Consider the following 26,952-nt stretch of genomic DNA (forward strand, 5'->3'; position numbering starts at 1 on the left):
ATTGGCATAAGTGTGTGTACTGGGCTCCAGAAAATGTGGATAAAGCGGCCAATTTACTGGAGGTTCATATGTGTTGTGGACTGTCATCTAGTGACTTAGTAGGACACTTTTCCTTTGATACTACTGTCACTGGAGAAGTATGCCTGGGAGTGTTAGCTGTATGAGCTTTCCTGGATGACAATTTTCTGGGGCATTGTATTGGATGAAGATGGCCCATTGAGTTCCTTCCAAGGCCGCCAGATCTAACACCAATTGACTTTTACTTGGGGAAAACTGTGAAAGATAATGTCAATCGATGTAAGCCACATATGCTGGAGGTACTTCGCCAGGAGATTACAGTGACATGTGCAGTGATCTCCACTTCAACATTGACTGACGCAGTTGCGAAAACTGCTCATCGTTCTGCTACGTGTATAGCCGCCAACGGTGAACATTTTGAACGTTTAAAGTAACTATGTGCTACACTGAAAGTTTTATAACATGAGTGATCAATTATTAAATGTAGAATAAACACATAAGTAATACTTTTCGTTCCTTAAAGTGTGTATACATTTTTCTGGTGGACTCTGTATTGGTGATCCCAACTGATTTGTCAATTCATTTTAAATGACTTCATTTCTTAATTGAGATTTTGTTTGGAATAACAATAAAGTGCGCTCAACGCCAGGGAGAGAGAGAAATTGGGGGAGGAGGAGATGGAAAATGAGAAGAAGCAGAAGGAGGAGACATACAAAGAGAGACTGCAAGAGAAGGAGGTGGACAAAGAGAGAGGGAAGAGAAGATGGTGAGAGTTAGGGAGGAAATTAGGACTCTATATGAAATTCTCTTAGATGTTTATCAATTGCAAAGCATTGCTGGGTTTGCTAGTATTTATATAGCCTATGTTCATCCAGAGACCTCTCCTGTGGTTGCATCTGTGAGGACAGGACCTTCACTGACAGTATTTTACATGGTTTTAATCTGGTAGTGGGTAAGATTACAAAGTATTAGATGATTCAGTTCCATAGTAGTATTCTAATCATAAACTGTTAAGCCATAAATGCAACTTTTATTTTTTCTGTTAAAACCAAGGGCGAGGAAGAAAACAAAACAGCTGTAATGTAAAAATCTGAAGTAAATTTGGTCAAGAACTTTTCGAAATTTTTGCTAACAATGCATTTATACATTTATAAATGGATATTTTATATGCCCTGTATGTTAAAGAAAATATACCCTATGTCTGTCCAAATACCCGCTAGAGTTTCAGGTAAAAATCTAAAGTAAATCAGTCAAGAACTTCTCGTGATTTTTAGTAACAACATTAAAAAACGACTTTTCTTTTTATAGCAGTATAGACCAAACCTGTTCAGGAGGCGTTCGCTCGCCGCATGTGTAGTGAGCGCTGGCGGTAAAATGAGCTGACAAAAATCGTTACAGAGAGCAGGTATAGTGCAAACTGTGCTCTGTCTTCAGAGGAACGACATTGTGTTATGTCAGCTGTAGCCACCAACATAAGCATATATATTTAATGGCTGAGAACTCAAAGTGGACAGCAGCTCTTTTAAATTCTGTGGAAAGCAGTATTATGGTCTGGTAGGTCACACACACCTGTATTAACTTATAAGACATCAGTGCAGAAAGCTTAGCTATAGTTATAACTTATTGACCTGCAGTGTGAAAGACAGTTGTATGATAGATTTTATAATAATTTGACAGTTGTAGATTCATATAAACAGTTTATTCAACATAAATTTTCATCACTTTATAAGTTTTCAACTCTGAATATTTCAGTGTTTGGGCCTACATATTTGTGTGAGAAACTTCTTTTCTTATGAAGACAAAGAAATCTATCCATACAAGCACACTGCCAGACTTCAACTTTAAAGCTTATCTTCGAATTAGTGGCGCTCCGAATTTGGTACCAAACATTGATACTTTGGTGAAAAGTATCCAGTGTTTCTGTTTTTAACAAGGGAATAAAATAGTCACAAAGCTACTGAACTGCCTTGTTCAGATTCCTCCCTTCTTCCTCTTCTCTTCCCATACCATTAGTCCCATGAGTCAGCTGAGTCTTCGCTGCTGAGACATGAGCACAAACCAGCTGGAACAAGCAGATCATTGATCAGGCATGGTATAGATGACCACATTCCTAAAGAAAATGGAATTCTGATTCTGATATAACATGGATTCCAAAAAGGGAAATGTATAGAAACCGCTATCTCACGTGTAACAGAGTCTGTTATAGATGCCTTAGACAAAAGAAACTCTGTAGTTTTGGATTTGTCTAAAACTTTTGATGCAATCACCTATGCTGTAATAATTAAATAACTCGAGAGATACTGCATGCATTGGGATAGCGCATAATGAGTAAAATCGTATGTCAGCAGTGTCCTTTCCTTTTTTTACAAAAAGTTAGAAGCTACTACCACATTGGTATAACACAATAACAATTATGTAAGTTTTTAATGTAGCTGGTTATGTATTTAACTATAAAACTATTTTCTAATTAACATTATCTACTGTTATATCATCTTACAAAATGACATCAGTTCTGTAGTCTTCATGCCTTCTTACTTTACTCTTGGTATCAGTAGCAAGATGTATCCCTTTCATAAACCAAACGTGTTCATAACACATAGGCTGAAACAACTGTGGTGGAGGACTAACCTCTTTAATGGACATCAGACTGGTGATTGTAGAAAGATGGAATAAAACACTTGTGGGTGTGATAAGGAGATTCATTATCAAAAGCCTAAGTTGATATTCAGTAGTAGATATGAGAACACAGTCTGCTGCATTGAAAAGAAGAAGGAAGAATCCTGGAATTTTTCTCTCCTTCAAATAATCCTGAAATTCTATAAGTAAGGTTTTTATACTTGCCTCACCATATGTTATTCTAGGATTTTCAGACCAAGTCACTGAGTCCAACACTTCTGTAATTCAGAGATACTATTATCCTCAGTCTGCAGAAGATGATACGCCATCTGCTGTTTTAGATAATCATAAAATATTCTGGGCTCAAAATGTCTGCTTTTTACTCTCCTTTACAGTGTAATTCCTCCAAAGTTCAGCTCATCTACTACTTTGAGAGTGTCACAGTATTGGGGACCATTGTTCAGTTTCCATTTTTCGAACACCAACAACTGATTTCTGATCTTCAGTTGCACAGAATATGATGTGACATATCGTATCTATAGTTCAAGATTTAGTTCTAATAATTCTTGAAGGGTATCACATGTTACTGCTAAGTCAGAAATGAAATCAATTTTAATGATGCACTTCAATAAATTCTTGTACTTAAATACTCATATGTCAGTTGACTTGCTACTTTTGTCGCCTTCCACAGCTGTGAAGTGAGCAACCAAAGCTTTAAAGTTTTTCCACAATGCTGACGGAACTATGAAGTACGATGCTAAGTATCTCGTAGCCAAGTTTCTTACTATTTTCAGAATTTGAATTTCAAGTAGCTCTCCATGCTGCTTTAACTCTCGGGTGTTCTTCAGTGAATGGTGGTACATTGAATATACATTATCTAAGAAAGACCTATAGCAATTCACAGGTCATGGGAAGTCTTTTTTTATTACATCGCCAACTGACAATTAAGTGTGTAATTAGCACAATGCCAAGCTGAAACCTGTAGGAAATGCTGTTTCATTAATGTAACAATTTCTTTCATCTTCCCACCAGCACTGATGATTCATTTGTTGCAACCGAAATAAGATTTTCTTTCAGGGACTCATTAGAAAGTCTCATTGATTCCAAACAGTATTTAACAGTGTGTTACAAATACCTCCTTCATCAGTAACATTATTTAGCTCAACTATACCAAGGAAAATATTTGTGGTCTCTCTCATGTCAGGGAGTTTGGTTTGTAAAGAAACTATTAAAGATGATAATTGGCTAATTGTTGTGCTCCTATAAATAATTAATGATATATTTGATCTTATTTCGTTAATAGTTTTAATCACTTGCGTTTTTCATTTCTTCTGCTATGTGATTAATAATGTTAGGTCACTCATTTCCAGTCCTTATCGACTCCATTAAGTCTTGCAGGTCAAATTTGGTGTCAGAATCACTGAGAGGTTTAGTCGTTTTTCGTGACTATAAGAGCACTGCAAAATACACTCTCCAGTCACATTAATATGACCATCTGGCAAAAGCCTCAAGCCATGTTTTGCGTCAGGGACCATACTGAGACATGCAGCACAAGAGGTTCTGGCAGGTACAAATAGGGATGTGGAGCAATGCCGATTGCAGTGGTGTAGCCAGCTGTGCTAGGATTCTTGTTTGAGGATCCATGGCCACAGCAGTCTGATCGAGGTGGTCTGAAAGACTATCGATTGAATTTTAATTTGTGGAGTTTGGTGGTCAAGGGCGTATGACAAACTCATCTTAGTGCTCTTCAAGCCCTGCACATACTCTGTGAGCTGTGGGACATGTTGCATCAAGCTGCAGGTAGATGCCAGCCTATCAAGGGAAATAAACTACATTTATGTGTAGACATCGTTCCAATGGATAGATGCCTACTTATGTTGATCCCATGTGCCTTCCAGAATGATGAGAACTCTGCATTAGAATAAATATTTTCCACAATTATACATAAAATTACTTTTGGAAATATTGTGTACCACAAAATAAAATGACAAAACATAGTGGCTGGAATTTAACTCTATCACGTATAGGCCACTCTCAAGACACAAAGGACATACATTTCAAACCACATTATGAATATGCACAATCTCGTGTCAGTACACATGCAACTCTTTTAGAGAAGATATAATCTTATCAAAATTGGACTTAGCGAGTGGCAGCCTCAACTATGTAATTAGTGATTAAAGTAAATACCAAAATTACAAATAAGGAAAGATATAGGGAGGGGGGAGGCTAAAGTGCAGAAGACATCTAATATGAAAATCATACTGTCAGGGTTCAATGTTTATTTAAAATGTACAGGATATGATTTACAGGATTATAATATAAATACTATGAATACATTAAACTGAATAAAACAGCACACTATGGAAACTGCTATAAAACCTAATATTCGTAAGCCACACTGAAGACTAGAAACATCATGATACTTGGAAAAAAAACACCATCATCTCCCTATGCCCCCTCCCTCTTCCCCACCCTCTCTTTTTTTTTAAAAAAAAAAACCCCCCCCTCCTACTTCCTCTAAGCTGCTCATTACCTTTAAGGTATTACTTTGTTTAACTCCCTGCTGCTTGTTGAATCGGTTTTCGCTGAAAAGTCATTTGCTCTAAAAATAAATTGGGTTTAGAAGTAACTGAGATGATCTGAAACCTGTTACCATAGTGTGTTATTTTATTCACAATGTATTCATTGTGCATAGTTGTGCGTATCACTTGCTAAGCTTAATTTTGGAAAGATTTTGTCCATGGACGCACAGCTATGAATAAATACCTAGACAACCCCGGGTTTCTCTGCTAGTAGCAGATAAATTCCTCGTGTGTCAGTGGATTGTTGCGGCAATTGTTGCCAAGAACTTTCTTCTTGTTTACCTTTCACTTCCAGAGATATAGTGTGTATGTAGTTTCCGTAACTGCAAAGTGGTGTTTCTTTGAAGACTGAACACACTGTTGGAATTTGAATCTGAGAAAGTGTGTGTATTTTGTTTACAAAATTCGAAGCTTGCTTGATGAGAAGGTATTTATGTGTACTGTTGCGAATGACAGTATTTGCGATGGTAGAAATATGGAAGAATATCTTTGTAGCATACTACATAACATGACTCTGGAACCAGGATTTATGTTTTTGTGTGGGGCTATCAATCACCCTTGAAAGTATATTTCGTACAAGATATTTACATTTGCCGCATCAGCTGTCAGTGAGTGGTTCGTACTATGTACATAATGAAAGCTTCGCCTTGTAATTAAATGGATGAGAACAATTACTTTGTTTATCTTGATATAACAGTCGGAGACGAAAAAGGTCCGTAATTTGTTTTAAAAATAAATTGCGCATGATAGTATCATATGTCAAGAGCTTTTAGTAGCATTTTTTTTTCTTTTTGTTCAATTACAGTGGGACGAGTAGTTCTAGAGCTCTTCAAGAATACTGCTCCAAAGACTGCTGAAAATTTTAGGGCGTTATGTACGGGAGAGAGAGGGATTGGCAGCACAGGCAAACCCTTGTGCTACAAGAATACAGTTTTCCACAAGGCCATTAGCTTATTCATGATACAGGGAGGTGACACCACAAATTTTGATGGCACTGGAGGAGAAAGCATATATGGCTGCGACTTTGAGGATGAAACATTTGAAAGGAAGGTAATTGTAATTGCACTCTTGTATCCTGAAGATAGTTATACCACTTTTTTAAGTTCACATATGCCATTGTCAAAATTAGAACATATTATCGTACAGTCAACAACCTCATCAATGGATGTAGAACGATTTAAGATATATGCCTTAGTTGGTTTTTATAGCTATAATAAAATACATTAAATTTTGCCATCCTATTTATAGGCTTTTCCCCTCCCTAAAAATATGAATGTGTCCAGATGGAAGGTTTGTTTGAACAATGCAATGCTATACTTGGCTTGGTGTTATTCGAGGGAATCGGCCTATTCCCTTGTTTTGCCCAACATTTGAAGTAACTTCCCTCCTAGCCATAAGGGAATGGGAATCTACAATGTATTGTGGGTTCCGAACTATTGTGTATCTTGGCATTTTCCGTATAACCTGTACAAATCATTGTGGGGTGAAATAAGCCCAAAACAAAATCCAACTTGAATTGAAACTCAAAGTTTTTTATTTGAGTCACGCATTACTGTTTAAATCTAGCAGCGGTCTTATTCAAATATTGCTTCCTTTCTGTGTCATGGCACATTAACAGCTCTTTGTGTGATTTGTTTATGATCTGGTTTCCTCTCCTCAGACACATGATGGGGAACCTGACCCATTTCACAATTTCTTAACTGTTGTTTAAGAGTTCTAAAATTGTTGTGTGATCTCAAATGCCAGATAGTACCGTGCTATTGAGACCCATTATCAAATCCGTGCTCTTTCAACTTCAACAAAAAGTTATTTTTAGGATATTGAAACTTTGTTGCTCAAAGATCAATCTTATTGCCAAAATCTTCATTCACAAGATAATATTGCATTGCAGTGTATTGTTTATAAATTTGTAACAGCTATAGTCATTTGTTTTGTCCTCTCTTTAACTACTAGAGACATTATCTTAAAGATGCTGCTTTATGGCATCTTGCAGTGAAGCATTAGGATAGTAAATAGTTCACATTTTTTTCATGAGCAACATTAACAATCAAGCGCAGCACTTGGGTTTCAGACCATCAAAATCAGCATTTTTACAGTATTACTGAAGGGAAATTCCATTGTGTGACCTCTTTGGTTTGCAAGACTATCAGGAAGAATGTTGCATTAAAATGTGTAATATAATAAAAAAAACTGCTAATAGCTACCACAAGTTCAAAACCCCAGGTTTCAATGGGTGGCATCAGTTTTGGAGTACCAGTGTTCGTACCAAATAGATTACTTTATCTAACACTACATATTCAAGATGGCTTTGAAAACTGAATTCCACAGATGCTGTTTCCATCAACTTAAATGCAGCTGACACTAGTATGTTGCTTTATCTTCTTATTTAATCTAAAAAACCACAAGTAATTCCCACCTGACTGATATAGTAAAGTGCCTCCTCAGTGTTTGATATTTTTTGTTCTTGAAATATTGTGTAGTTGTGGGAGGAACCAGATTTTAATGGTATGTCTCAGTATATTGATTTGTCCCCAGTCCTTCTCAATACATGCACAAGTAACCACCTTTTTTTTTTAAATATATGTCCTAGCACATTTCAGAATGTAGAGAGAAAAATTCAACTGAAGCCCCAACTCCTTTAAAATTACAATTCCACCTAAAGATCAAGAAGAAGACAAGGAAATTACAAGTGGCATGAAGGAGCTTTCTTTTGGATCACCATATAACACCAAAATGTTGAGTAGTAACTGTAGACAGAATTCTGATGTACAAGAACCACCAAGTACAATGTGTTTGTTGGAAATTGTATTCACTGCAAGCCAACTGGCATGGGTTGTGGAACCTCAGAAAATCTGTTGTAGCTTATGCAGCAGAATGTCCATATTCTTTTTCATATGGGGCAATGGATCATGCCATACTAAACAAGTCAACACTGCAAATGAATCCTTTGATGTTCAACATAGAGAGGGGATATTGAGTTGCAAAGAGGCACAACAAAAAGACAGCTATACATTTGAGCTTTTGACCACAAGGACTTCTTAAAAAGCAGAAATCATTTACACAAGTGCAAGTCAAACAAACGTGACTACTGTTTATGGCTGCTGATGTAGTGGTCATGTGTGTCCAAGCTGTGCTTGTGAATGTCTCTACTTTAGAAAAAGGCCTTGTGGCTGAAACTAAAATGTATAGCAGTTGTTTTGTTGTGCTTGTCTGCAAATCAACGTCTCCTCTATATGGTGAGTAGCAGTTTATCCTTTTCATAACATTGTTGTTATTCTGTCCTGAATTTTCCATTGCTTGAGTAATTGTCTTTCCTTATGACGTAACCCTTGCATTCATTATATGTGATGGTAAAAATGTGCTGGGATTTGAAGCTGCATCTCTGCCTTTCAATGAGCAGTGTGCTATGAGTAGCAGTATCAGAGCATGCCTCTTGAGCAGATGGTTCAAAACATGAATTTGTCAAGGGCTTTCCAATTTTTCCTCAGCAATTACTGTAAGATCGAGGATAACACAAACTCATTGTTGCATCCATTCTCTTGGACATGCAAGTTACACAGCACCATGGGAGAGACTGTGAATTTGGAAGGGAGGTAGAAAGGGAAACCTATTGCAAGTTGAAGCTTCGACTCTGACTGTGAGGTGTGCTCGGATGTCACAGTTGTCAGTTGGCCTACACTGACCATTGTTGTATTACACCTCTCTTAGCTGCAATATAAATTAATCCATTTAGCTTTACAATTAACAGGAGCTTTTGAATTTCTCATTATGTTGTAAATTGTAACTGATTACAAGTTTGCTCATGCAATTATATTTCTGTCAATGCCTCGGTTTCATTTGTCATCAAATGGTGAAGATGAAGATTCTGGTAAAGCAATTGGTTCATTATGATTAGCATCCATATTGTGAACAAATCAGATGGCATTGTTTGCACCGAGAACAATTTGTTCAGAATTTTCAAGAAAATTGCAAAGAGATCAGTGAAGTCAAGTTGATGGAAAATTGTATACTCGCTGACATTATTTAGCACAACTATGGTATCAGCCTTCATAAGTTTCAGTAAAACAAAATCAGCTTACATCTGCCTCTTGGAAACATAGAACAAATGAAACGGAGGAGCAGGAGCAAGCAGAAGAACAGAGGAAGCATGTATAAGCAAAAAGGAGAATTATGTGGTGGGGAGAGGCAGGAGACTGTTCCAGAGCTCTGTTATGCAGTCAGTTTTCTTGCGTAACATAGAGTTTCATAGACACAACTTTAAGATCAGCACTATGTGACTGCCTAGTTCTTGTAAGCATTGCACTCACAGATGTTATGTGAGATGTGGCAGCTAGATTTGGGAGAGCTAAGGCAGAAATGTTAAGGGACACCCAGCTACATGGATATAAGCCTCCCCACTCAAGGCTGAAGTCCGGAGAAGCACACCATATGTGGCAGGGGTCTAGCAGAGCTTCTCCCATGTGATTCGGTGTCCACATTGGGCGTTCATATCCACTGCCATCTCAGAGATTAGCATATTGGAATACCAGATGCTTATGCTTACAGCTCATTGGATTTGACCCTGGCTGTCTCCTGCCATACAGTGAAAAAGCTTTGACAACATTAAAAACACTACATAGACTTAGTCTTGGAGTTGAGAGATGTAAGTCAGACATCAAGAAACTGATTTTTCTTCTTAGCTTTACATTCTCTGATTGTGGAGATGTATCCTGTTGTACGGTGGCAATTTTGGTTACCAAATTACTGTTGTTGTTGTGGTCTTCAGTCCTGAGACTGGTTTGATGCAGCTCTGCATGCTACTCTATCTTGTGCAAGCTTCTTCATCTCCCAGTACCTACTGCAACCTACATCCTTCTGAATCTGCTTAGTGTAGTCATCTCTTGGTCTCCCTCTACGATTTTTACCCTCCACGCTGCCCTCTAATACTAAATTGGTGATCCCTTGCCTCAGAACATTGGTGATCATGCCTCAGAACATGCCCTACCAACCGATCCCTTCTTCTTGTCAAGTTGTGCCACAAACTTCTCTTCTCTCCAATCCTATTCAATACTTCCTCATTAGTTATGTGATCTACCCATCTAATCTTCAGCATTCTTCTGTAGCACCACATTTCGAAAGCTTCTATTCTCTTCTTGTCCAAACTGTTTATCGGCCATGTTTCACTTCCATACATGGCTACACTCCATACAAATACTTTCAGAAATGAGTTCCTGACATTTAAATCTATACTCGATGTTAACAAATTTCTCTTCTTAGAAACGCTTTCCTTGCCATTGCCAGTCTACATTTTATATCCTCTCTACTTCAACCATCCTCAGTTATTTTGCTCCCCAGATTAGATTAGATTAGATTAATACTTGTTCCATAGATCATGAATACGACACTTCGTAATGATGTGGAACGTGTCAGGTAAATGAAAGATGTCTGTACAAGATATTACATTACACAAAATATTGCATGACACTAATGCTTAAGTTAGTTTTTTTCCCTCCCTTAATTTATATCTAAAAATTCAGCCAATAAGTAGAAGGAGTTGTCATCTAGAAATTCTTTTAATTTATTTTTAAATGTTGGTTGACTATCTGTCAGGCTTTTGATGCTGTTTGGTAGGTGACCAAAGACTTTTGTGGCAGCATAATTTACCCCCTTCTGTGCCAAAGTCAGATTTAACCCTGCATAGTGAAGATCATCCTTTCTCCTGGTGTTATAGCTATGCACACTGCTATTACTTGTGAACTGGGCTGGATTATTAACAACAAATTTCATAAGTGAATATATATATATATAGTGTGAGGATCCCTAGATCCTTAAATAGATGTCTGCAAGATTACCGTGGGTGGGCTCCAGCAATTATTCTGATTACACGTTTTTGAGCAATGAATACTTTTCTACTCAACGATGAATTACCCCAGAATATGATACCATATGAAAGCAGTGAATGAAAGTAGGCATAGTAAGCTAATTTACTGAGATTCTTATCACCAAAATTTGCAATAACCCTAATAGCATATGTAGCCGAACTCAGACGTTTTGGCAGACCATCAATGTGTTGCTTCCAGCTTAACCTCTCATCAATGGACACACCTAAAAATTTTGAAAATTCTACCTTAGCTACAGACTTCTGTTCAAAGTCTATATTTATTACTGGAGTTGTGCCATTTACTGTGCAGAACTGTACATACTGTGTTTTATCAAAATTTAAAGAGAGTCCGTTTGCTGAGAACCACTTAATAATTTTGTGAAAAACATCATTTACAATTACATCACTTAGTTCTTGGTTTTTGGATGTTATTACTATACTTGTATCATCAGCAAAAAGAACTAACTTTGCATCCTCATCAATATGGTATGGTAAGTCATTAATGTATATCAAGAACAGTAAAGGACCTAAGACCGAACCCTGTGGGACCCGTGCTTGATAGCCCCCCAGTTTGAGGAATCAGCTGTTGTATTAACATTACATGAACCACTTATTTCAACTTTCTGCATTCTTCCAGTTAAGTATGAATTAAACCATTTGTGCACTGCCCCCCTCAAACCATAATGATTTAGCTTATCTAAAAGAATTCCATGATTTACACAGTCAAAGGTCTTTGAGAGATCACAACAAATACCAATGGGTGATGTCCGGTTATTCAGAGCATTTAATATTTGATCAGTGAAAGCAAAACTCCTTTACTACTTTAATTGTCTCATTTCCTAATCTAATTCCCTCAGCATCACCCGACTTTATTCGACTACATTCCATTATCCTCGTTTTGCTTTTGTTGATGTTCATCTTATATCCTCCTTTCAAGACACTATCCATTCCGTTCAACTGCTCTTCCAAGTCCTTTGCTGTCTCTGACAGAATTACGATGTCATCGGCAAACCTCAACGTTTTTATTTCTTCTCCATGGATTTTAATACCTACTCCGAATTTCTTTTTGTTTCCTTCACTACTTGCTCAATATACAGATTGAAAAACATCGAGGAGAGACTACAACCCTGTCTCACTCCCTTCCCAACCACTGCTTCTCTTTCATGCCCCTCAACTCTTACAACTGCCATCTGGTTTCTGTACAAATAGTAAATAGCCTTTCGCTCCTTGTATTTTACCCCTGCTACCTTCAGAATTCGAAAGAGAGTATTCCAATCAACATTGTCAAAAGATTTATCTAAGTTTACAAATGCTAGAAACGTAGGTTTGCCTTTCCTTAATCTATTTTCTAAGGTAAGTCGTAGGGTCAGTATTGCCTCACGTGTTCCAACATTTCTACGGAATCCAAACTGTTCTTCCCCGAGGTCGGCTTCTACTAGTTTTTCCATTTGTCTGTAAAGAATTCGTGTTAGTATTTTGCAGCTGCGACTTATTAAACTGATAGTTCGCTAATTTTCACATCTGTCAACACCTGCTTTCTTTGGGATTGGAATTATTATATTCTTCTTGAAGTCTGAGGGTATTTCGCCTGTCTCATACATCTTGCTCTCCAGATGGTAGAATTTAGTCAGGACTGGCTCTCCCAAGGCCGTCAGTAGTTCCAATGGAATGCTGTATACTCCAGGGGCCTTGTTTCGACTCATGTCTTTCAGTGCTCTGTCAAACTCTTCACACAGTATCGTATCTCCCATTTCCTCTTCATCTACATCCTCTTCCATTTCCATAATATTGTCCTCAAGTACATCGCCCTTGTATAGTCCCTCTATATACTCCTTCCACCTTTCTGATTTACCTTCTTCGCTTAGAACTGGGTTCCATCTGAGCTCTTGATGTTCATACAAGTGGTTCTCTTATCTCCAAAGGTCTCTTTCATTTTCCTGTAGGCAGTATCTGTCTTACCCGTAGTGAGATAAGCCTCTACATCCTTACATTTGTCCTTTAGTCATGCCTGCTTAGCCATTTTGCACTTCCTGTCGATCACTTTTTTGAGACGTTTGTATTCCTTTTTGCCTGCTTCATTTACTGCATTTTTATATTTTCTCCTTTCATCAATTAAATTCAATATTTCTTCTGTTACCCAAGGATTTCTACTAGCCTTCATCTTTTTTACTAGTTTAATATAATTTATACATCTGTATGTGGTATTTTATCTCTATTATTGCAACAATATTTTTTACATAAACAATGTTGTTCCTGGTTTTAGATTGTCCCATCTTGGGGAGATTTTTTAATATTTCTAGGGTAATCATCTGGGTGGCATCGTACAGGAGATACAATATTTATGCAAACTGACTTCTTATCACCTGCAGGTCTTGCTAATGCCGATTGTCTTTCGCTGGGCGCCACCACTATATCAACTCCTGCCCCTCCTACAACCACTATATCAACTACCAACCCTCCTACCCCCCACCCCACTCACCTGCGGCATCTAGCCAGTGTACCTGGTGCAGTGGTGGGGGAAGAATGTCACCGATGTCTCATTCTCGCTACTGCCACTGAAATAGGTGTGGATCTGTGCTGGCACGGCGAAAGTGCAGCCTTGTCCTCTTCAGTGGACGTGACGGGCAGATTTCCATACAGATTGCTACTGTAGTCTGACTATGGTTAACAATGAGTCCCAGGTCTTGTTTAATTGAAAACTAGTCATTGTTTACTAGTTCCTTCTGTAGTTGGATTTATATAGCCTCTTTTAAAATACAATCCCTGAAGGTATTAGTGCTGTTGTAATTTATGACGTGTCTGTGAGAGATGCAGAGCAACTTCGTTGGTTGGTTGTGTGACATTTATACTCTGTGCATCTCTCCTGTGCAGTCCGGGTAGCCTACATACATTTTCTCACACAGGCAAGGGATGCTGGAGGCTCCTGGTTTCCGGAGTCCTAGGTCATCTTTGAAGATCCCAAAAAGGCTTTCATCTTGGATGATGGGTGGGACACACACATGACATTATGTTTCCGGAATATTCTACCAATTTTTGTTGATATGCTCTCACCTGCATGACAAAAAGACATGCTGCCTAGACTTTACAGACGAGCTAAAGTCCACAAGGAAGGAATGACATCATGCCCAGTTGTTAGCAACATCAGCACACAAATGTGAATTAGCAAAGCACCTGATACTGATGCTCTGACTCTTGGTGGGCAAATGGCAGCACCACATACGGAATTTAACCCATTTTATCCAGCAGCTCCAGAACTTCTGACTGGACCAAGAAGACCTGATGGTGAGCTTTGGTGTTGTGTGTCTCTTTACAAGGGTACCTCGAAGAGGCTTCATAAACTTCATAACACCAGCACTAACTAAACTGTTTGAATTAGTGCTTAAGTCAACCTACTTTTTATTCAACAGAAATTGTAATGAAGAAACAGATGGGAGTGGTGATGGGTTGCCCACCACCACAAGTGATGGTCCACTATGAAGAACCAATGGAATGGTGATGGGCTGCCCACTATCACAAATGGTGGTAAGTATGTTTATGGAGGCATTTGAAGAACAAACACTGAAGTCAGCAGTCTATGAGTCTGTGTGCTTTTTTCAATATGTAAATGCTACCTTCGTAACTTGCCCAAAAGCTCAATACCACCTATAACACTTCCTGCAACAATAATTTTCTGCACAAAAACATAAAATTCACATTGCAGGTAGAAGAAGGTAATCGACTTCTGTTTGTGGATGTGCTCATCAATCATCCGACACATACAGATTTGTACCTGCATGCCTCTAACTGCCACACCCCTTAACAACGAGGAGGCGCCCTAGGCGCACAAGTTCACAGAGCAAGCATAATCTTGGACCAAGACAGTGTAGCATCTGAATTGTGGCACGTGTAGGCTATGTTCCATATGAACAGTTACAGCAACGCCAGATACATTGCGCAGTAATACCAAAGAGGCCACAGCCTGCTGAGGTTAAAGGAGAACTTCTTGTGATGGTGATTACACCATACGTCGGTAACTCATCAGCAAAACTCAGAAGAATACTGTAAGTAAATAACATCAGGAATACTATAAGTAAATAACATCAGGTGCATGTTCCACACACCAGCCAAGGCAAAAGCCTTGTTTGGATCAAACAAGGATGGCCTAGAACTCCAGAAACTGAGAGTCTATCACATCACTTGCCAGTGTGAAAAAATGTATGTAGGTGTGACACTGTGGATGGTACAGGAGCGACACACTGAGCATATGAGGGTAAAAGCCACACAGACAATGAACAATGGACAAATGCTGCTGTGGCAGAGCACTGCCTCTCTCTCAGACATTTTGTGAGTTATGACAGCACCAAGTTTTTGCAACAGTCCATTTTCATTCAAGGAAGGCATGGGACCCAGCCTTGTGCATGGTCAAATCATAACAGCAATCTGCATTGGTGACTCTGAGTCTGATGATATCGAATTGTGAACTGACAACATGCTTTCCCCACCAATGTACCAGGTCCATGCTTTTAAATAGCCGGTTCTAGAGTTGGAGGGGGAGGAAAGTAGTGGATATAAAGCTAGCACCCAGCGAAAGCCAATCAGCCATTCGGAACATCTGAAGATGCAAGAAGTTGGCTTGTTGAAATATCGCAGTTACTTGACAAAGCCACCCAGCAAATAACTGAGAAATATTCAAAATATGTTGGTCCTGATAAGAACAGGTAAGAAGCTCATAATTAACATCAGTCATCCATACCCAAGAGTTGTTACTGGCGATGAAAAATTGTTTCACTATGTTGATGTAGAAAAGGGAAAGATTGGGGGAACCTTAACAGTGAAAAGTAGTATATATACCCATCTACAAAATAACAGTGATGATAGTAATAAGACTTAAGAGCATTGAAATTATGGGGCAACACCTATTTTTAGGGCACACCCTTGGCAGCAAATGCAAGTTTGTATGTGAACGCCTCAGCTGTCACTGTGCTAAGCAGTCTCTACAGCAATGTTGTGTTCAGTCGCCGCAACCAATGTCCGCCAATGAACAAACTTACATCTTCTTCTAAAGTGGTGGCCTAGCAGCACATCTGGCATTGGTAGATGACATTTACAACCAATTTATTACTCAAGACGTCCTCTACAACTTCCTGAAGTTTGTCAGTGTCAATTTGTTACACTGTGTATGTATTACTTTTTATGAATGTAACCGCACCTGCTGGCCTAATTTCCAACAAGTGGAACAGCTTGAAGCCGCAATTAAAGAAAACTCACTGAATAAGAATATCGCATCAAGTGCTTTTGGAACATGCATGTTTTCATAGCATCATTACAACAGAAGTTATCAGGAACTTAGTTGAGATGTGATTCCACATCCTCTAGATATTTTTGCACTACCGGACTTCCACCTTTTCTATTGTCTATCCAACATGCTTTGGAAGAACTGCTTCAGTTATGAAGATGCTTACTAAGTTTTATTTGCCTACTACTACTTCATCATCATCCTTATCATCATGATTTTGATAAATGTCTTCAAACATGGACCAGAGAAACTGTGCCAACATTGCAAGAGAAACGGAGCTAATCGTAAAGAATATATTACTAATTATTAACTGAACATTATAAATTTGAAGTTAAATAATATTACGAAATTTTTTGTCAACATACTAAATATACATAGTCCTCTAAGTTTCTTAACACCACTTAAAAATTGTCTTGCTTGGATCTCTATGGGTAATACTTTTCAAACAATGGAAAATGCAGGATGGAGTGTAACAACACACACACACACACGACTGCAGCCTCTGGCAGCTGAAACCACGCTATGAGCAACAACAGCAGTGCATGATGGGAGTGGAAACTGGGCGGGGTAAGGTGGAGGCTGGGGCAGGGAGAAGGGAGATAGCAGGATATGGTAGGGGACAGTGATATGCTGATTAGTGAAAAAGGAGAGAAGTAAAAAGACTGGGTATGTTGGTGGAATGAGGGCAAAAATGCACGAACAGTATATGGAAATGGGTTCGGCTGGGGATTAGGAAATTTTTCTGTACTGACACAGATGGAAAGAGCAAGATCCATACTGGTGGAAAAATAGGAAAACTTACGTCCAAAAAAAATACACCCTGTATTATTGCGTGGCTTATGGAATCCCCCCAAATCGCCCTACCATCAATTTACCCATCTCCGGCTGCCACCCCTCCTTCCACAATGACCTCCATCTGTTCATATTCCACCAATCCTTAGTCGTCACCAACATAGTCCTGCGAAACCATATCAGTTAAGCCCAACCTCCTTGCAATACCTCCTCTCCACCTGTAAAATTCTCCTGCTATACAATCCCAAATTTCTGCAACCAATAACACACATAAGTCTTGCCCTCCAGGAACTAGAGCAACATGCACAGCGCCACCTCAAAAAATCCCTCCACCCTCCTTCCTCACTTCCTACTCCCACTTTGGAGTACAACTGTCCACCACCTCTACAATGGCCTCCAAACCTCCCCCACATCCCCTCATAGCTGACAAACCCTGCCTTGCGGACCTACTACATTTACCCTACCCTTCAAAACTTTCTCCCACCACCACACAGAATCCAGAACCTAAACAGCCCAAAACACAATCACAAACCTTTCCTCCAGAAGCCTTAGCTCCACAGGAATATCAGTCCTTTCCCAAGGCCTCACCTTTGGCCCTACTCCCAAATTCAGTCATGCAGGACTTGTGAAAGACCTTCTTTCCTTCTCCTGCTCCTACAGCGGAAACACTTCTTTGCCACCAACTCTACAATCAGGCTAAACCAAAGACCAATGTTGAACCCTGCCTCACTCAGTTCACTCCTCCATCTAACCGAGATCAACCCCCCACTGCCCCCAAATCATCCCCTGTTAACTTTCCAGAATTTCGTAACCTCGAACCTTGCCTCGGACAAAGGCTCCACCATTGTTGTTTTGAACTGCAAGGATTACCTGGCAGAAGGACTCCACCTGCTGTCAGATACATCCAGCTACAAACCTTGACACATTGTGACCCCATTCCAGAAATCCAACAGGATCTTCAGTCTCTCCCCAAATCCTTTCGCCACACTCCTACCTTTTATATGCTTCCTAAAGTCCATAAACCCAACCACCCAAGATGCCCCATTGCGTCCAGTTGCTGTGCCCCCACTGAGAGAATCTCTGCTCTTGTAGACCAACACCTTCAACCTATTACTCGGAACCTATAAAAGATACCAACCATTTCCTCCACCGACTCTCCACAGTTCCTGTCCTTTTATCACATGGTGCCTTCCTTATCACTATTGATGCCACCTCCCCCACTGTAACATTCCTAATTCCCATGCCCTCATTGCTGTTGAACGTTACCTTTCACAGCGTCCGATGTATCTACTTTAACATTCCTAATTCCCATGCCCTCATTGCTGTTGAACGTTACCTTTCACAGCGTCCGATGTATTCCAAACTAACAATCTCCTTTCTAGTCACCATGACCAACTATATCATCACCCACAATTACTGCTCCATTGCAGGCATTACCTACAAACCAACCCTGTGTACAGCTATTGGCACCCGCATGGAACGATCCTATGCCAGCCTACTCATGGACCATCTAGAGGAATCTTTTCTAAACACCCAGAATTCTGGACCCTCACCTGATTCAGATTCATTGAGAACATCTTTGCAATCTGGATCGAGTGGGGGGGGACTCCCTATCCACATTCCTTCAGAACCTCAACAGCTTCTGCCCCATTTGCTTAATCTGGTCCTACTCTAACCAACAAACCACCTTCCTAGATGTTGAACTCCACCTGAAGGATGGCTACATCAGTACCTCTGTGCATATCAAACCTACAAACCACGTGCAATACCTCTGCTTCGCCAGCTGCCACCCTTTCCATACCAAAATGTCCCTTCCATACAGCCTAGCCACTCATAGTCGTTGCATTTGCAGTGACGAGCAGTTCCTCTTGAAATATACTGAGGGTCTCACTGAGGCCTTCACAGACCGTAACTATCCTCCCAACATTCTACAAAAACAAATCTCCCGTGCCTTATCTTTCCAGTTGCCCACAACCCCAAAGTCTCACCATCCGGTCACAGAGGAGCATTCTTTCGTATTTCAGTACCACCCAGGACTGGAGAAACTGGATTATATCCTCCGCCAGGTTTTCGACTAACTCTTCTTGTGCCCTGAAATGAGAAACGTCCTGCCCTCTATCCTTCCCACAGTGGTATCCTGCCGTCCACTGAACCTACACAATACACGCATCCATCCCTACACAGTCCCTGCTCCCAACATCTTACCTCATGGCTCATATCTCGGTGATAGACCTAGATGCAAGACGTGTCCCATACATCCTCCCACCACCACCTACTCCAGTCCGATCATAAACATCATCTATCCCATCAAAAGCAGGTCTACCTGTGAAACCAGTCATGTAATCTACAGGCTAAGCTGCAACCACTGTGCTGCATTCTATGTGGGCTTGACAACCAACAAGCTATCTGTCCTTAAGACTGGCCACTGACAAACTGTGGCCAAGAAATAAGTGGACTACCCTCTTGCTGAGCATGCTGCCCAACATGACATCCTTCATTTCAGTGACTGCTTCACAGCCTGTGCCATATGGATCCTTATCCCAACACCAGCTTTTGTGAATTGTGCAGGTAGGAACTCTCCCTGCAATGTAACCTACATTCCCATAACTCTTGTGGCCTCAACCTTTGTCATTTTCTTCACCCATCCAGCCCCTTCCCTGTGTACGTTCTGGTAATACTTTTCATAATTTTAAAAACAGTCATTTTTAGGCCAGGCCTATCGTGACCTTATACAACAAAACTACAGAAAAGAAATAACATCGAAGTGATACAACTACTGTAAATTATATCAATTACTACCTGAAGACATGGGATTAAAAGTCGAAACATATAGTACAGTACCAATGAAATTATTTGCGAATGTTTACAGATGTCAGTGTGTTTTTCCTAATTCTGTTTCATTGTTTTTAATATTTTATGTTAAAATCAGTATCTCTAGTATTTGTATTTCCTGACATTTATTCATAAGTCATCTGCAGTGTACGTCAGCTTCATATTGGTGTTCAATAATAGTGCTTATAATAATAGCAAAAATGCTGCACCAGCTACAAAGAATGTTGTCTCTTATTGATACCTCATCAGATGACATATACGCAAATAAGGAGAATAAATAGGGATGTAATGCCCTCTGTACAGTTGGCTAATAACAAGAATTTCGTGGAACATGCCCAAATTCTTATTTGCACCAAGACAGTTTAGAGAAGGTTTTTAACAATGTAGGATTTAATATTTTATTTTTGAATATAGACGTGCGGTATTTCTCTTTCAGGCACGACTGTAGTGGTGGTACACCTAAGAAGGCAGGTGGTTGGTTGATGGACAGCAGCAGGAGGCATGAAAATTGTTACTTCCGTTAAAACTGTTCATCTAAAATTGGGGAAACACACATATTGGAAATAGTTTTCCTAATCCCTTTCTGATGCATTAGAAGTTAGCATACAGTTCAATTTGCAGAGATCATAGCTGACCTTGTAATACATATCTCGTGGTAGCCCTGGTCTTCATACCACATATAACAATGGTGCATGCACGAGAGACTTCTTGACAGTGTTTATGTTGCATCCATAGATTGCAGCCCCCTGCTTGCCTCTGAGTTGTAGCATATTATCTGTGGCAAGTTTCAACACCAACATTAACTATCATTATACCAAAGTTCACACCACTTCAAGAATTCTGAAATGCCATTAAAATAAATACCATCCCAAAATAATAATAATAATAATAATAATAATAATAATAATAATAATATGATTGCTTCAGTATCTCAATGGGTCAGGACTTAAAGAGTATTAATAAAACAGCAAAACTGTGTGTTCCCATGTGTACTGGTATTTATTAGAAATTATTGAACTGTGCACAAAATGAAAGGTGTAGCACATCTAACATGACTCATTTTGTACAGCAGAACATTTGCGAATAGTTCTCAACCAGTAATGGCCAGGTTAGGGCAGTGAAATTGACCACTTCGAAAGGAGTGGAGAAGATTATTAATGTGGGGACTTCCACAGGGATATGATCCCTATGGCAAGGGGTTGAGATTGGGACTTGCATGGGGACAGACTGTGATGATGTGTTTTGGTGGGTGATGGAACACCACTTTAGGACAGATGGAAACAATTTCAGGTAGTATCAGGGCATGATGATAGATAATTACAGCCCTGACAAAGGATCTGGTTCAGCTGTCCCAGTCCAGGGTGATATTAAGTGATAAGGGGGTCTGCTCCTTTGTAGCTGATTCTTTGGGGGGGGGGGGGGGGTGAAGATATGGCATGGGGAATCTGTTTGCAGACTATGTTCGGGTGGAAGTGCCTGTCTGTGAAGGCCTTTGTGTTATTTTAGCGTACTGGGCAAGGGAGTTTCTTGTCACTGCAGATATGTCATCCATGGGTGGCCAGGCTGTGTGGAAGGGATGGCAATTATCAGTATGCCCATACTGCTGGTGGTTATGGACGTAATGTGGACAGAGGTGTGGATGGAGCCATCAGAGAGGTGAAGTTTATTGTCCAGAAAGGTGGCACATTGGGTTGAGGAGGACCAAGTGAATTGAATGGGAGAGGTGTTAAGGTTGTGAAGGAATGAGGGTAGGATGTCTTGCCCCTTGAGCCCAGCTCGTGAGGATGTTATATCAATGAACCTGAACCGGCAAGGGGTTGGGTGCTTTTGGAAGCTAGAAAGGTTGCCTCTTGATGGCCCATAAAGAGATTGGTGTAGGAGGCTGCCATGCAAATGCTCATGGCTGTGCTGCAGGTTTGTTTGAATACCTTCCCTTCAAAGGAAACATAGTTACCATATTTTACAGAATATAAGATGCACTTTTTTCTTCAAAAAATTGCCTCAAAAATTCCAGTGCACCTTACACTCAGAATTAATATAAAAATGTCCAGCATTTTATTTAAAATTTCTGGGAGTCTTAAAAATGGCCATATGTTCGACACCATGGGAAGCCTATCACTATCTAGCAACATTGGGTTCAACTGTCTGTAGCAGTGCACCGATCCGATGAACATTAGTTGCGGGGAGAAGTGGAACAAATGGATGGTGGATGAAACTGAACATGAATTCAAACTGAAGGGAGTTAAAAATGACCTACAATCAAACAAGTGTGTCAGTGGATAAAACAGTCATGGTCTAAAGTAAGAGAAGATATTATTGTTAAGTCTCTCAAGAAATTTGAGATAAGTAATGCTCCCGATGGTAGTGAAGACCATCTTATGTATGGAGAGGACAACGATGACGACGAAGGAGACGAAGAAGAAAGTGCAGATGACCATTTTCAGGACTTTCAAAGGTCAGTTCGGTTGTATAAACTAAGAACTTTTTTAGTCTTGCTTTGCAATCTATCAATAAAAATGGTAAAAATGTTATTTTTTTAAAAGTATGTAAAAATTAAGGTGTGTCTTGTAGTCTGTAGCATCTTATAGTTCGTAAAATCCGGTATGTGTGAGGATATAGTTGGTACGGTGTACAAGGAATGAGGTAGTGGGTTTGGAGTCTGAAGAATGTTGCTAATGATAGCATTCAACAGCAGCGAAGTCATGTGCACAAGGGATGCTGGTGTAGAGGGGGGTGGTGTCAACAGTGACAAGTAGGTATTCTGGAGCTAAAGGGAGTGGGGATGATGAACAGTCAGTGAAGGAAATGGTTAGCATCTTTGATGTGGGAGTCTGTTTTTCAGGCAATTAGTGGAGGCATTGGTCAACAAGAGCAGAAATCCTTTCATTGGGAACAAAATAGCTACAGTGGGGTGTCCAGGATTGATGAGTTTGTGGATGTTGGGCAGCTTGTGGACAGTGGGTGTGGGGGATGTAATTGGGATGAGGAGGGAGATGGATTTGGGGGGAGAGGTGCTGGGAAGAGCCTTTGAGCAGTAAATGGAGGTTATGTTGGTCTTCAGGGGTGGGATCACTATGGCAGAGCTTGTAGATGGAGGAATTGGACAGTTAGAAGAAGCCTTCTGTCAGAAATCACTGCAGTCCATCACAACAGTGGTGGAGTCTTTGTGTACTGGGAGGATGATTTAAGTCGGGATTTGTTTTGATGTTGTGCATAGCTGTCCTTTCTTCTGCTGAAAGGCTAGTGTGCTTAGCAAGTTATCTGACCAAGGAGAATGAGCCCAAATCGGATGTAATTAATTCCTGGAAGGTTTCCACAGAGTGGTGAGGTGGGAGGGTCATGGTTGGTTGGTGGTATGAACAGGGAGAGGCAAGGTTCAATGTTGGGATTATGTTACCTTTGGTTTGAGAGATTGATGGCAAACAAGTTTTTCCTCCAGAGGAGGAGAGTAGGAATTTGACAAGTCCAACATGTCTAAACTTGGGTATGTGGCTTTTCGATAGGACTGAAACTTCTGTGGAGCCGAGCTGTTTGGTTGAGAGGTTAACAACAGTTTTACAAATGTTTTGGGGTTCTGGATTTTGTGGGATGTTGGGAAGAAGTTTTGTATGATGAAGTAAGTTTAAAAAGTCAGATATGCGTGGTCTGGGTGCTATGAGGAGATGACAATGGGTATCACTGTGAGCAGGATAGTTGTTGATGGATAGTGGTGTCCCAAGGTGGCAATATGTTATCAATAAGCTGGACAGTTTGTAGAAGAAATGTCTGGAATGCTCTCCCAATTATTGGAGTGCAAGGGTTTCAGTTTCAGGAATGTTTTGTATGTAGAAGGATTACACAGTAACAGTATCTCGCAGAGGGAGTAGCCATCCTAGAACCACTTCTACAGTGACAAGAAGTCACTTGCCCAATCCTCCTCCCACCTCCAAGGATCAGCTACAAAGTCAGAAATCACTGCAGTCCATCACAACAGTGGTGGAGTCTTTGTGTACTGGGAGGATGATTTAAGTCAGCCGATATCACCCTGGATTGGAACAAGTGAACTATATCCTTCATCAGGGCTTTGATTATCTATCATCATGTCCTGAAATAAAGGACACCCTTCCCAAGATCCTTCCCTCCTAAAGTGGTGTTCCGTCACGCATCAAACATACACAACATCCTAGTCCATCCCTATGCCACAGGTCTCAGGTCCCTGAGGAAGACCATGGTGCAAGACATGTCCTATCCATTCACACAGCACTTCTTCCTCCAGCCATGCCTCAGGCTTAACTCCCCCCATCATTTTATATACCAACTCTGCTGCAAACACTGCATAGTTCTTTATGTTGGTATGACTAGCAACCAGTAGTGCACCAGGATGAATGGCCACTGCAAAGCAGTCGCTAAGAACAGAGTTGAGCACCACCTAATGGCACAACCTGCAGCTGAGCATAACATGCTCAATTTCAGTGGCTGCTTTGTAACCCAGCTCCTCTGAACTATACAGATGGAAATTACCTCAATCTCTGGTAACCCACCGTCCCCACAACCTCCACACAACAGTTTCCCCTTCCTCTGTCGCTAGCAAATCAGCCATCTCCCTCCGAGCCACACGTGACTGATCCTCAACCTCCCCTCCTGCTCCGGCCAGTTTCTGGCTCTACCCAACTCACCTGACACAACCCCCAACTCAACCTAGTCCATCTGCTGAACCGCAGCATCGGCGTTGTGTGTCCAGTCGGCACCATTTAGATGCATAGGCAAGTGTGTGTGTGTGTGTTTTCTGTGCATATTTGTACTCTATCTCACAAATGGATTACTCCAAAAGCCAACAAGCTGTCTTTCTATTTTTGTGTATGCCTGTTGATAACTCTTCTGCTTTTTCATGAGTAGTCTCCTCTCCTCTACGGTTTTTAATAACCATTTGAGACCAGGCTCATTCATACCAAGTCTATGCAATTGATCCATACAAGTCAATAATATAAAGCTGAGAATTGTCAATGAAACATGCATATACATAGTCAAGAATGAAACGACCACTATCATAGTGAAAGTCAGTCTGATATACTTTGTGTGCAGATATGTTCCAATAACCACCACAAAAAGTAAATAGAGAAGTGTTAGAGAGCAGCAGTACTGTCCCCTGTATGCTAGCTTCGGGTATTGGGTTGTGCCAATGTGACCAGCTTCGTGGGTTGTGGTCTCATCAGCCATTCACGCTGTGATGTTGATTACACTATCGTCGCTGACTGTATTGGGTCCATCTTCATGTTTTTAGAGGGCAGTTGTAGAATCACTCTGGATGGGATATTAGATACAGTATCATTAATCAAAGTGTGTCCTTTCATTTAGTGCCAGTGAAACAGAATCTACTGAAGTTACGAATATTAATATTTTATTGATTTAGTGTACATGTGAAACTGAAATAGTTGAAGGATGATAAGTACATAGGCTGTGCAAAGAAATATTTAGTTTTTAGACTGCAACTGAACATGGCAGAAATATTTCCATAAGTATAAACTAGGTTGTTGGAAAACTTAATGCACAGCAGCTAAGAAAATTGGTTTGTTTCTGAACTTTTTGCAAATAAAATTATCTCTGGTGTTAACTGAATGCAGCATGCAAGGCAAATGTTTCTCAGGCATTAAACAAAGAAATTAGTAGTAAAAAAATGTTTTTCATTTATGGTATCACTCAGTGGAAATTACACAATGAGAATAGTTGCCATTGGAAAGCAAGATTTTTTTCCTTTGATTATAAATATTGCTAATCTTGAATTGTCAGTGCCCAAAACTAAAGCTGTGGCCAAGCGGTTCTAGGTGCTTCAGTCTGGAACTGCACTGCTGCTATGGTCGCAGGCTCGAATCCTGCCTCAGGCATGGCTAAATCTAGGGAACTGATGACCTCAGATGTTAAGTCCCCTAGTGCTTAGAGCGAGCCCAAAACTAAACAAAAAATATTATTTTGAGGGTTTAAATTTCAATATTGTATTATTAGTGTTCAAAAAATCATTTTGAACAATGGTAAGTCAGCAGTAGGCCTACCAAAATATTATAAATAGAGAAAATTTTCTAAATTTGCAGCAGCACCTCTTCACATTGTACAATGTTGGCTGATTCATATCGTAGTTTAAACACATTTTTCATCACAAATTTCATTGCATAACGCCTGGGAAACATGTTGTAACCAGTTCTTTATGTAAATATTATTCAGAGACTGCAACTTGTCACAGTTTTGTATTAACTGGCTTAAATTATTTAATATCGTAATACATTTTGTGGTAAAAACTTCATCATCAGGCAAAATAGCAATACAAAAACATTTAATTACTAGTGTGCTTCTCGGTGTTCTGCCGAGATTTGTTGCAGTTTTATACATAACAGTCATCCCGAGAAAATTCGAGAGATCAAAAAGATTTAACTTAAAGAGGTAGTTAAGTTCTTTATTGGCATGTGCTGTGGCCTGCTGTATTTATCAGAGATGGCTGTTTTCGTGTAACATATTCAATTTCATCCATTGCTGTGACTAAATGGGTCTTGTCTTTGACTGTTTACAAACTGATAAAGGACACTTACATCATATTGTTTAATACAACAAAAATTGTTGTGCAGTAATAAATAGCCAGCATGGCTTTAAATTGTAATTAATCACTGCTAGTTTTGATAAATAGCTTTCCACTGACTCCGTACTTATTCCCCATGACATTGTATTATCGTATTTCTCTACCTATGATGAGTCTAAAATAATGATATGAACATGATGTTATTAGTATTATTGTGCACTGAAGCTATTGTCACCATTTAGAAAATTCTTGGCCATATCACTACAAAATATCTGTGACTTCATTCCATGGGTAAAATAGAGCAGTTTGCAGACTTATTTTCTTATTTAGTATTTACACTGTTTGTGGCCAGTGAGTAACACAGAATCTGCATAGTGATGGAGTTCTATTGAGATATCTTTGTAGTCAGTTGATGAATCAATTTGTATTT

General features: G+C 39.8%; 1 protein-coding gene across 3 annotated transcripts in view; it reads left to right on the plus strand.

Annotated features, from left to right (window-relative positions):
• Window positions 1–5,523: 5,523 nt before the first annotated feature.
• LOC126281167 (uncharacterized) overlaps window positions 5,524–26,952 on the plus strand; it is a 49,572-nt gene continuing 28,143 nt past the window's right edge. For 2 of the 3 annotated variants that reach the window (XM_049979843.1, XM_049979845.1), the window contains exons 1-2: window positions 5,565–5,931; window positions 6,025–6,269. In XM_049979843.1, the coding sequence (XP_049835800.1) occupies window positions 5,877–5,931; window positions 6,025–6,269 (300 nt within the window). In that variant the 5' untranslated portion in view covers window positions 5,565–5,876. Of the gene's footprint in view, window positions 5,932–6,024; window positions 6,270–26,952 lie in introns of all 3 variants that reach the window. The other variant, XM_049979844.1, reaches the window with a different exon arrangement.

Source organism: Schistocerca gregaria, chromosome 7 (genome assembly GCF_023897955.1).
Source record: "Schistocerca gregaria isolate iqSchGreg1 chromosome 7, iqSchGreg1.2, whole genome shotgun sequence".
Classification (NCBI taxonomy): domain Eukaryota; kingdom Metazoa; phylum Arthropoda; class Insecta; order Orthoptera; family Acrididae; genus Schistocerca; species Schistocerca gregaria.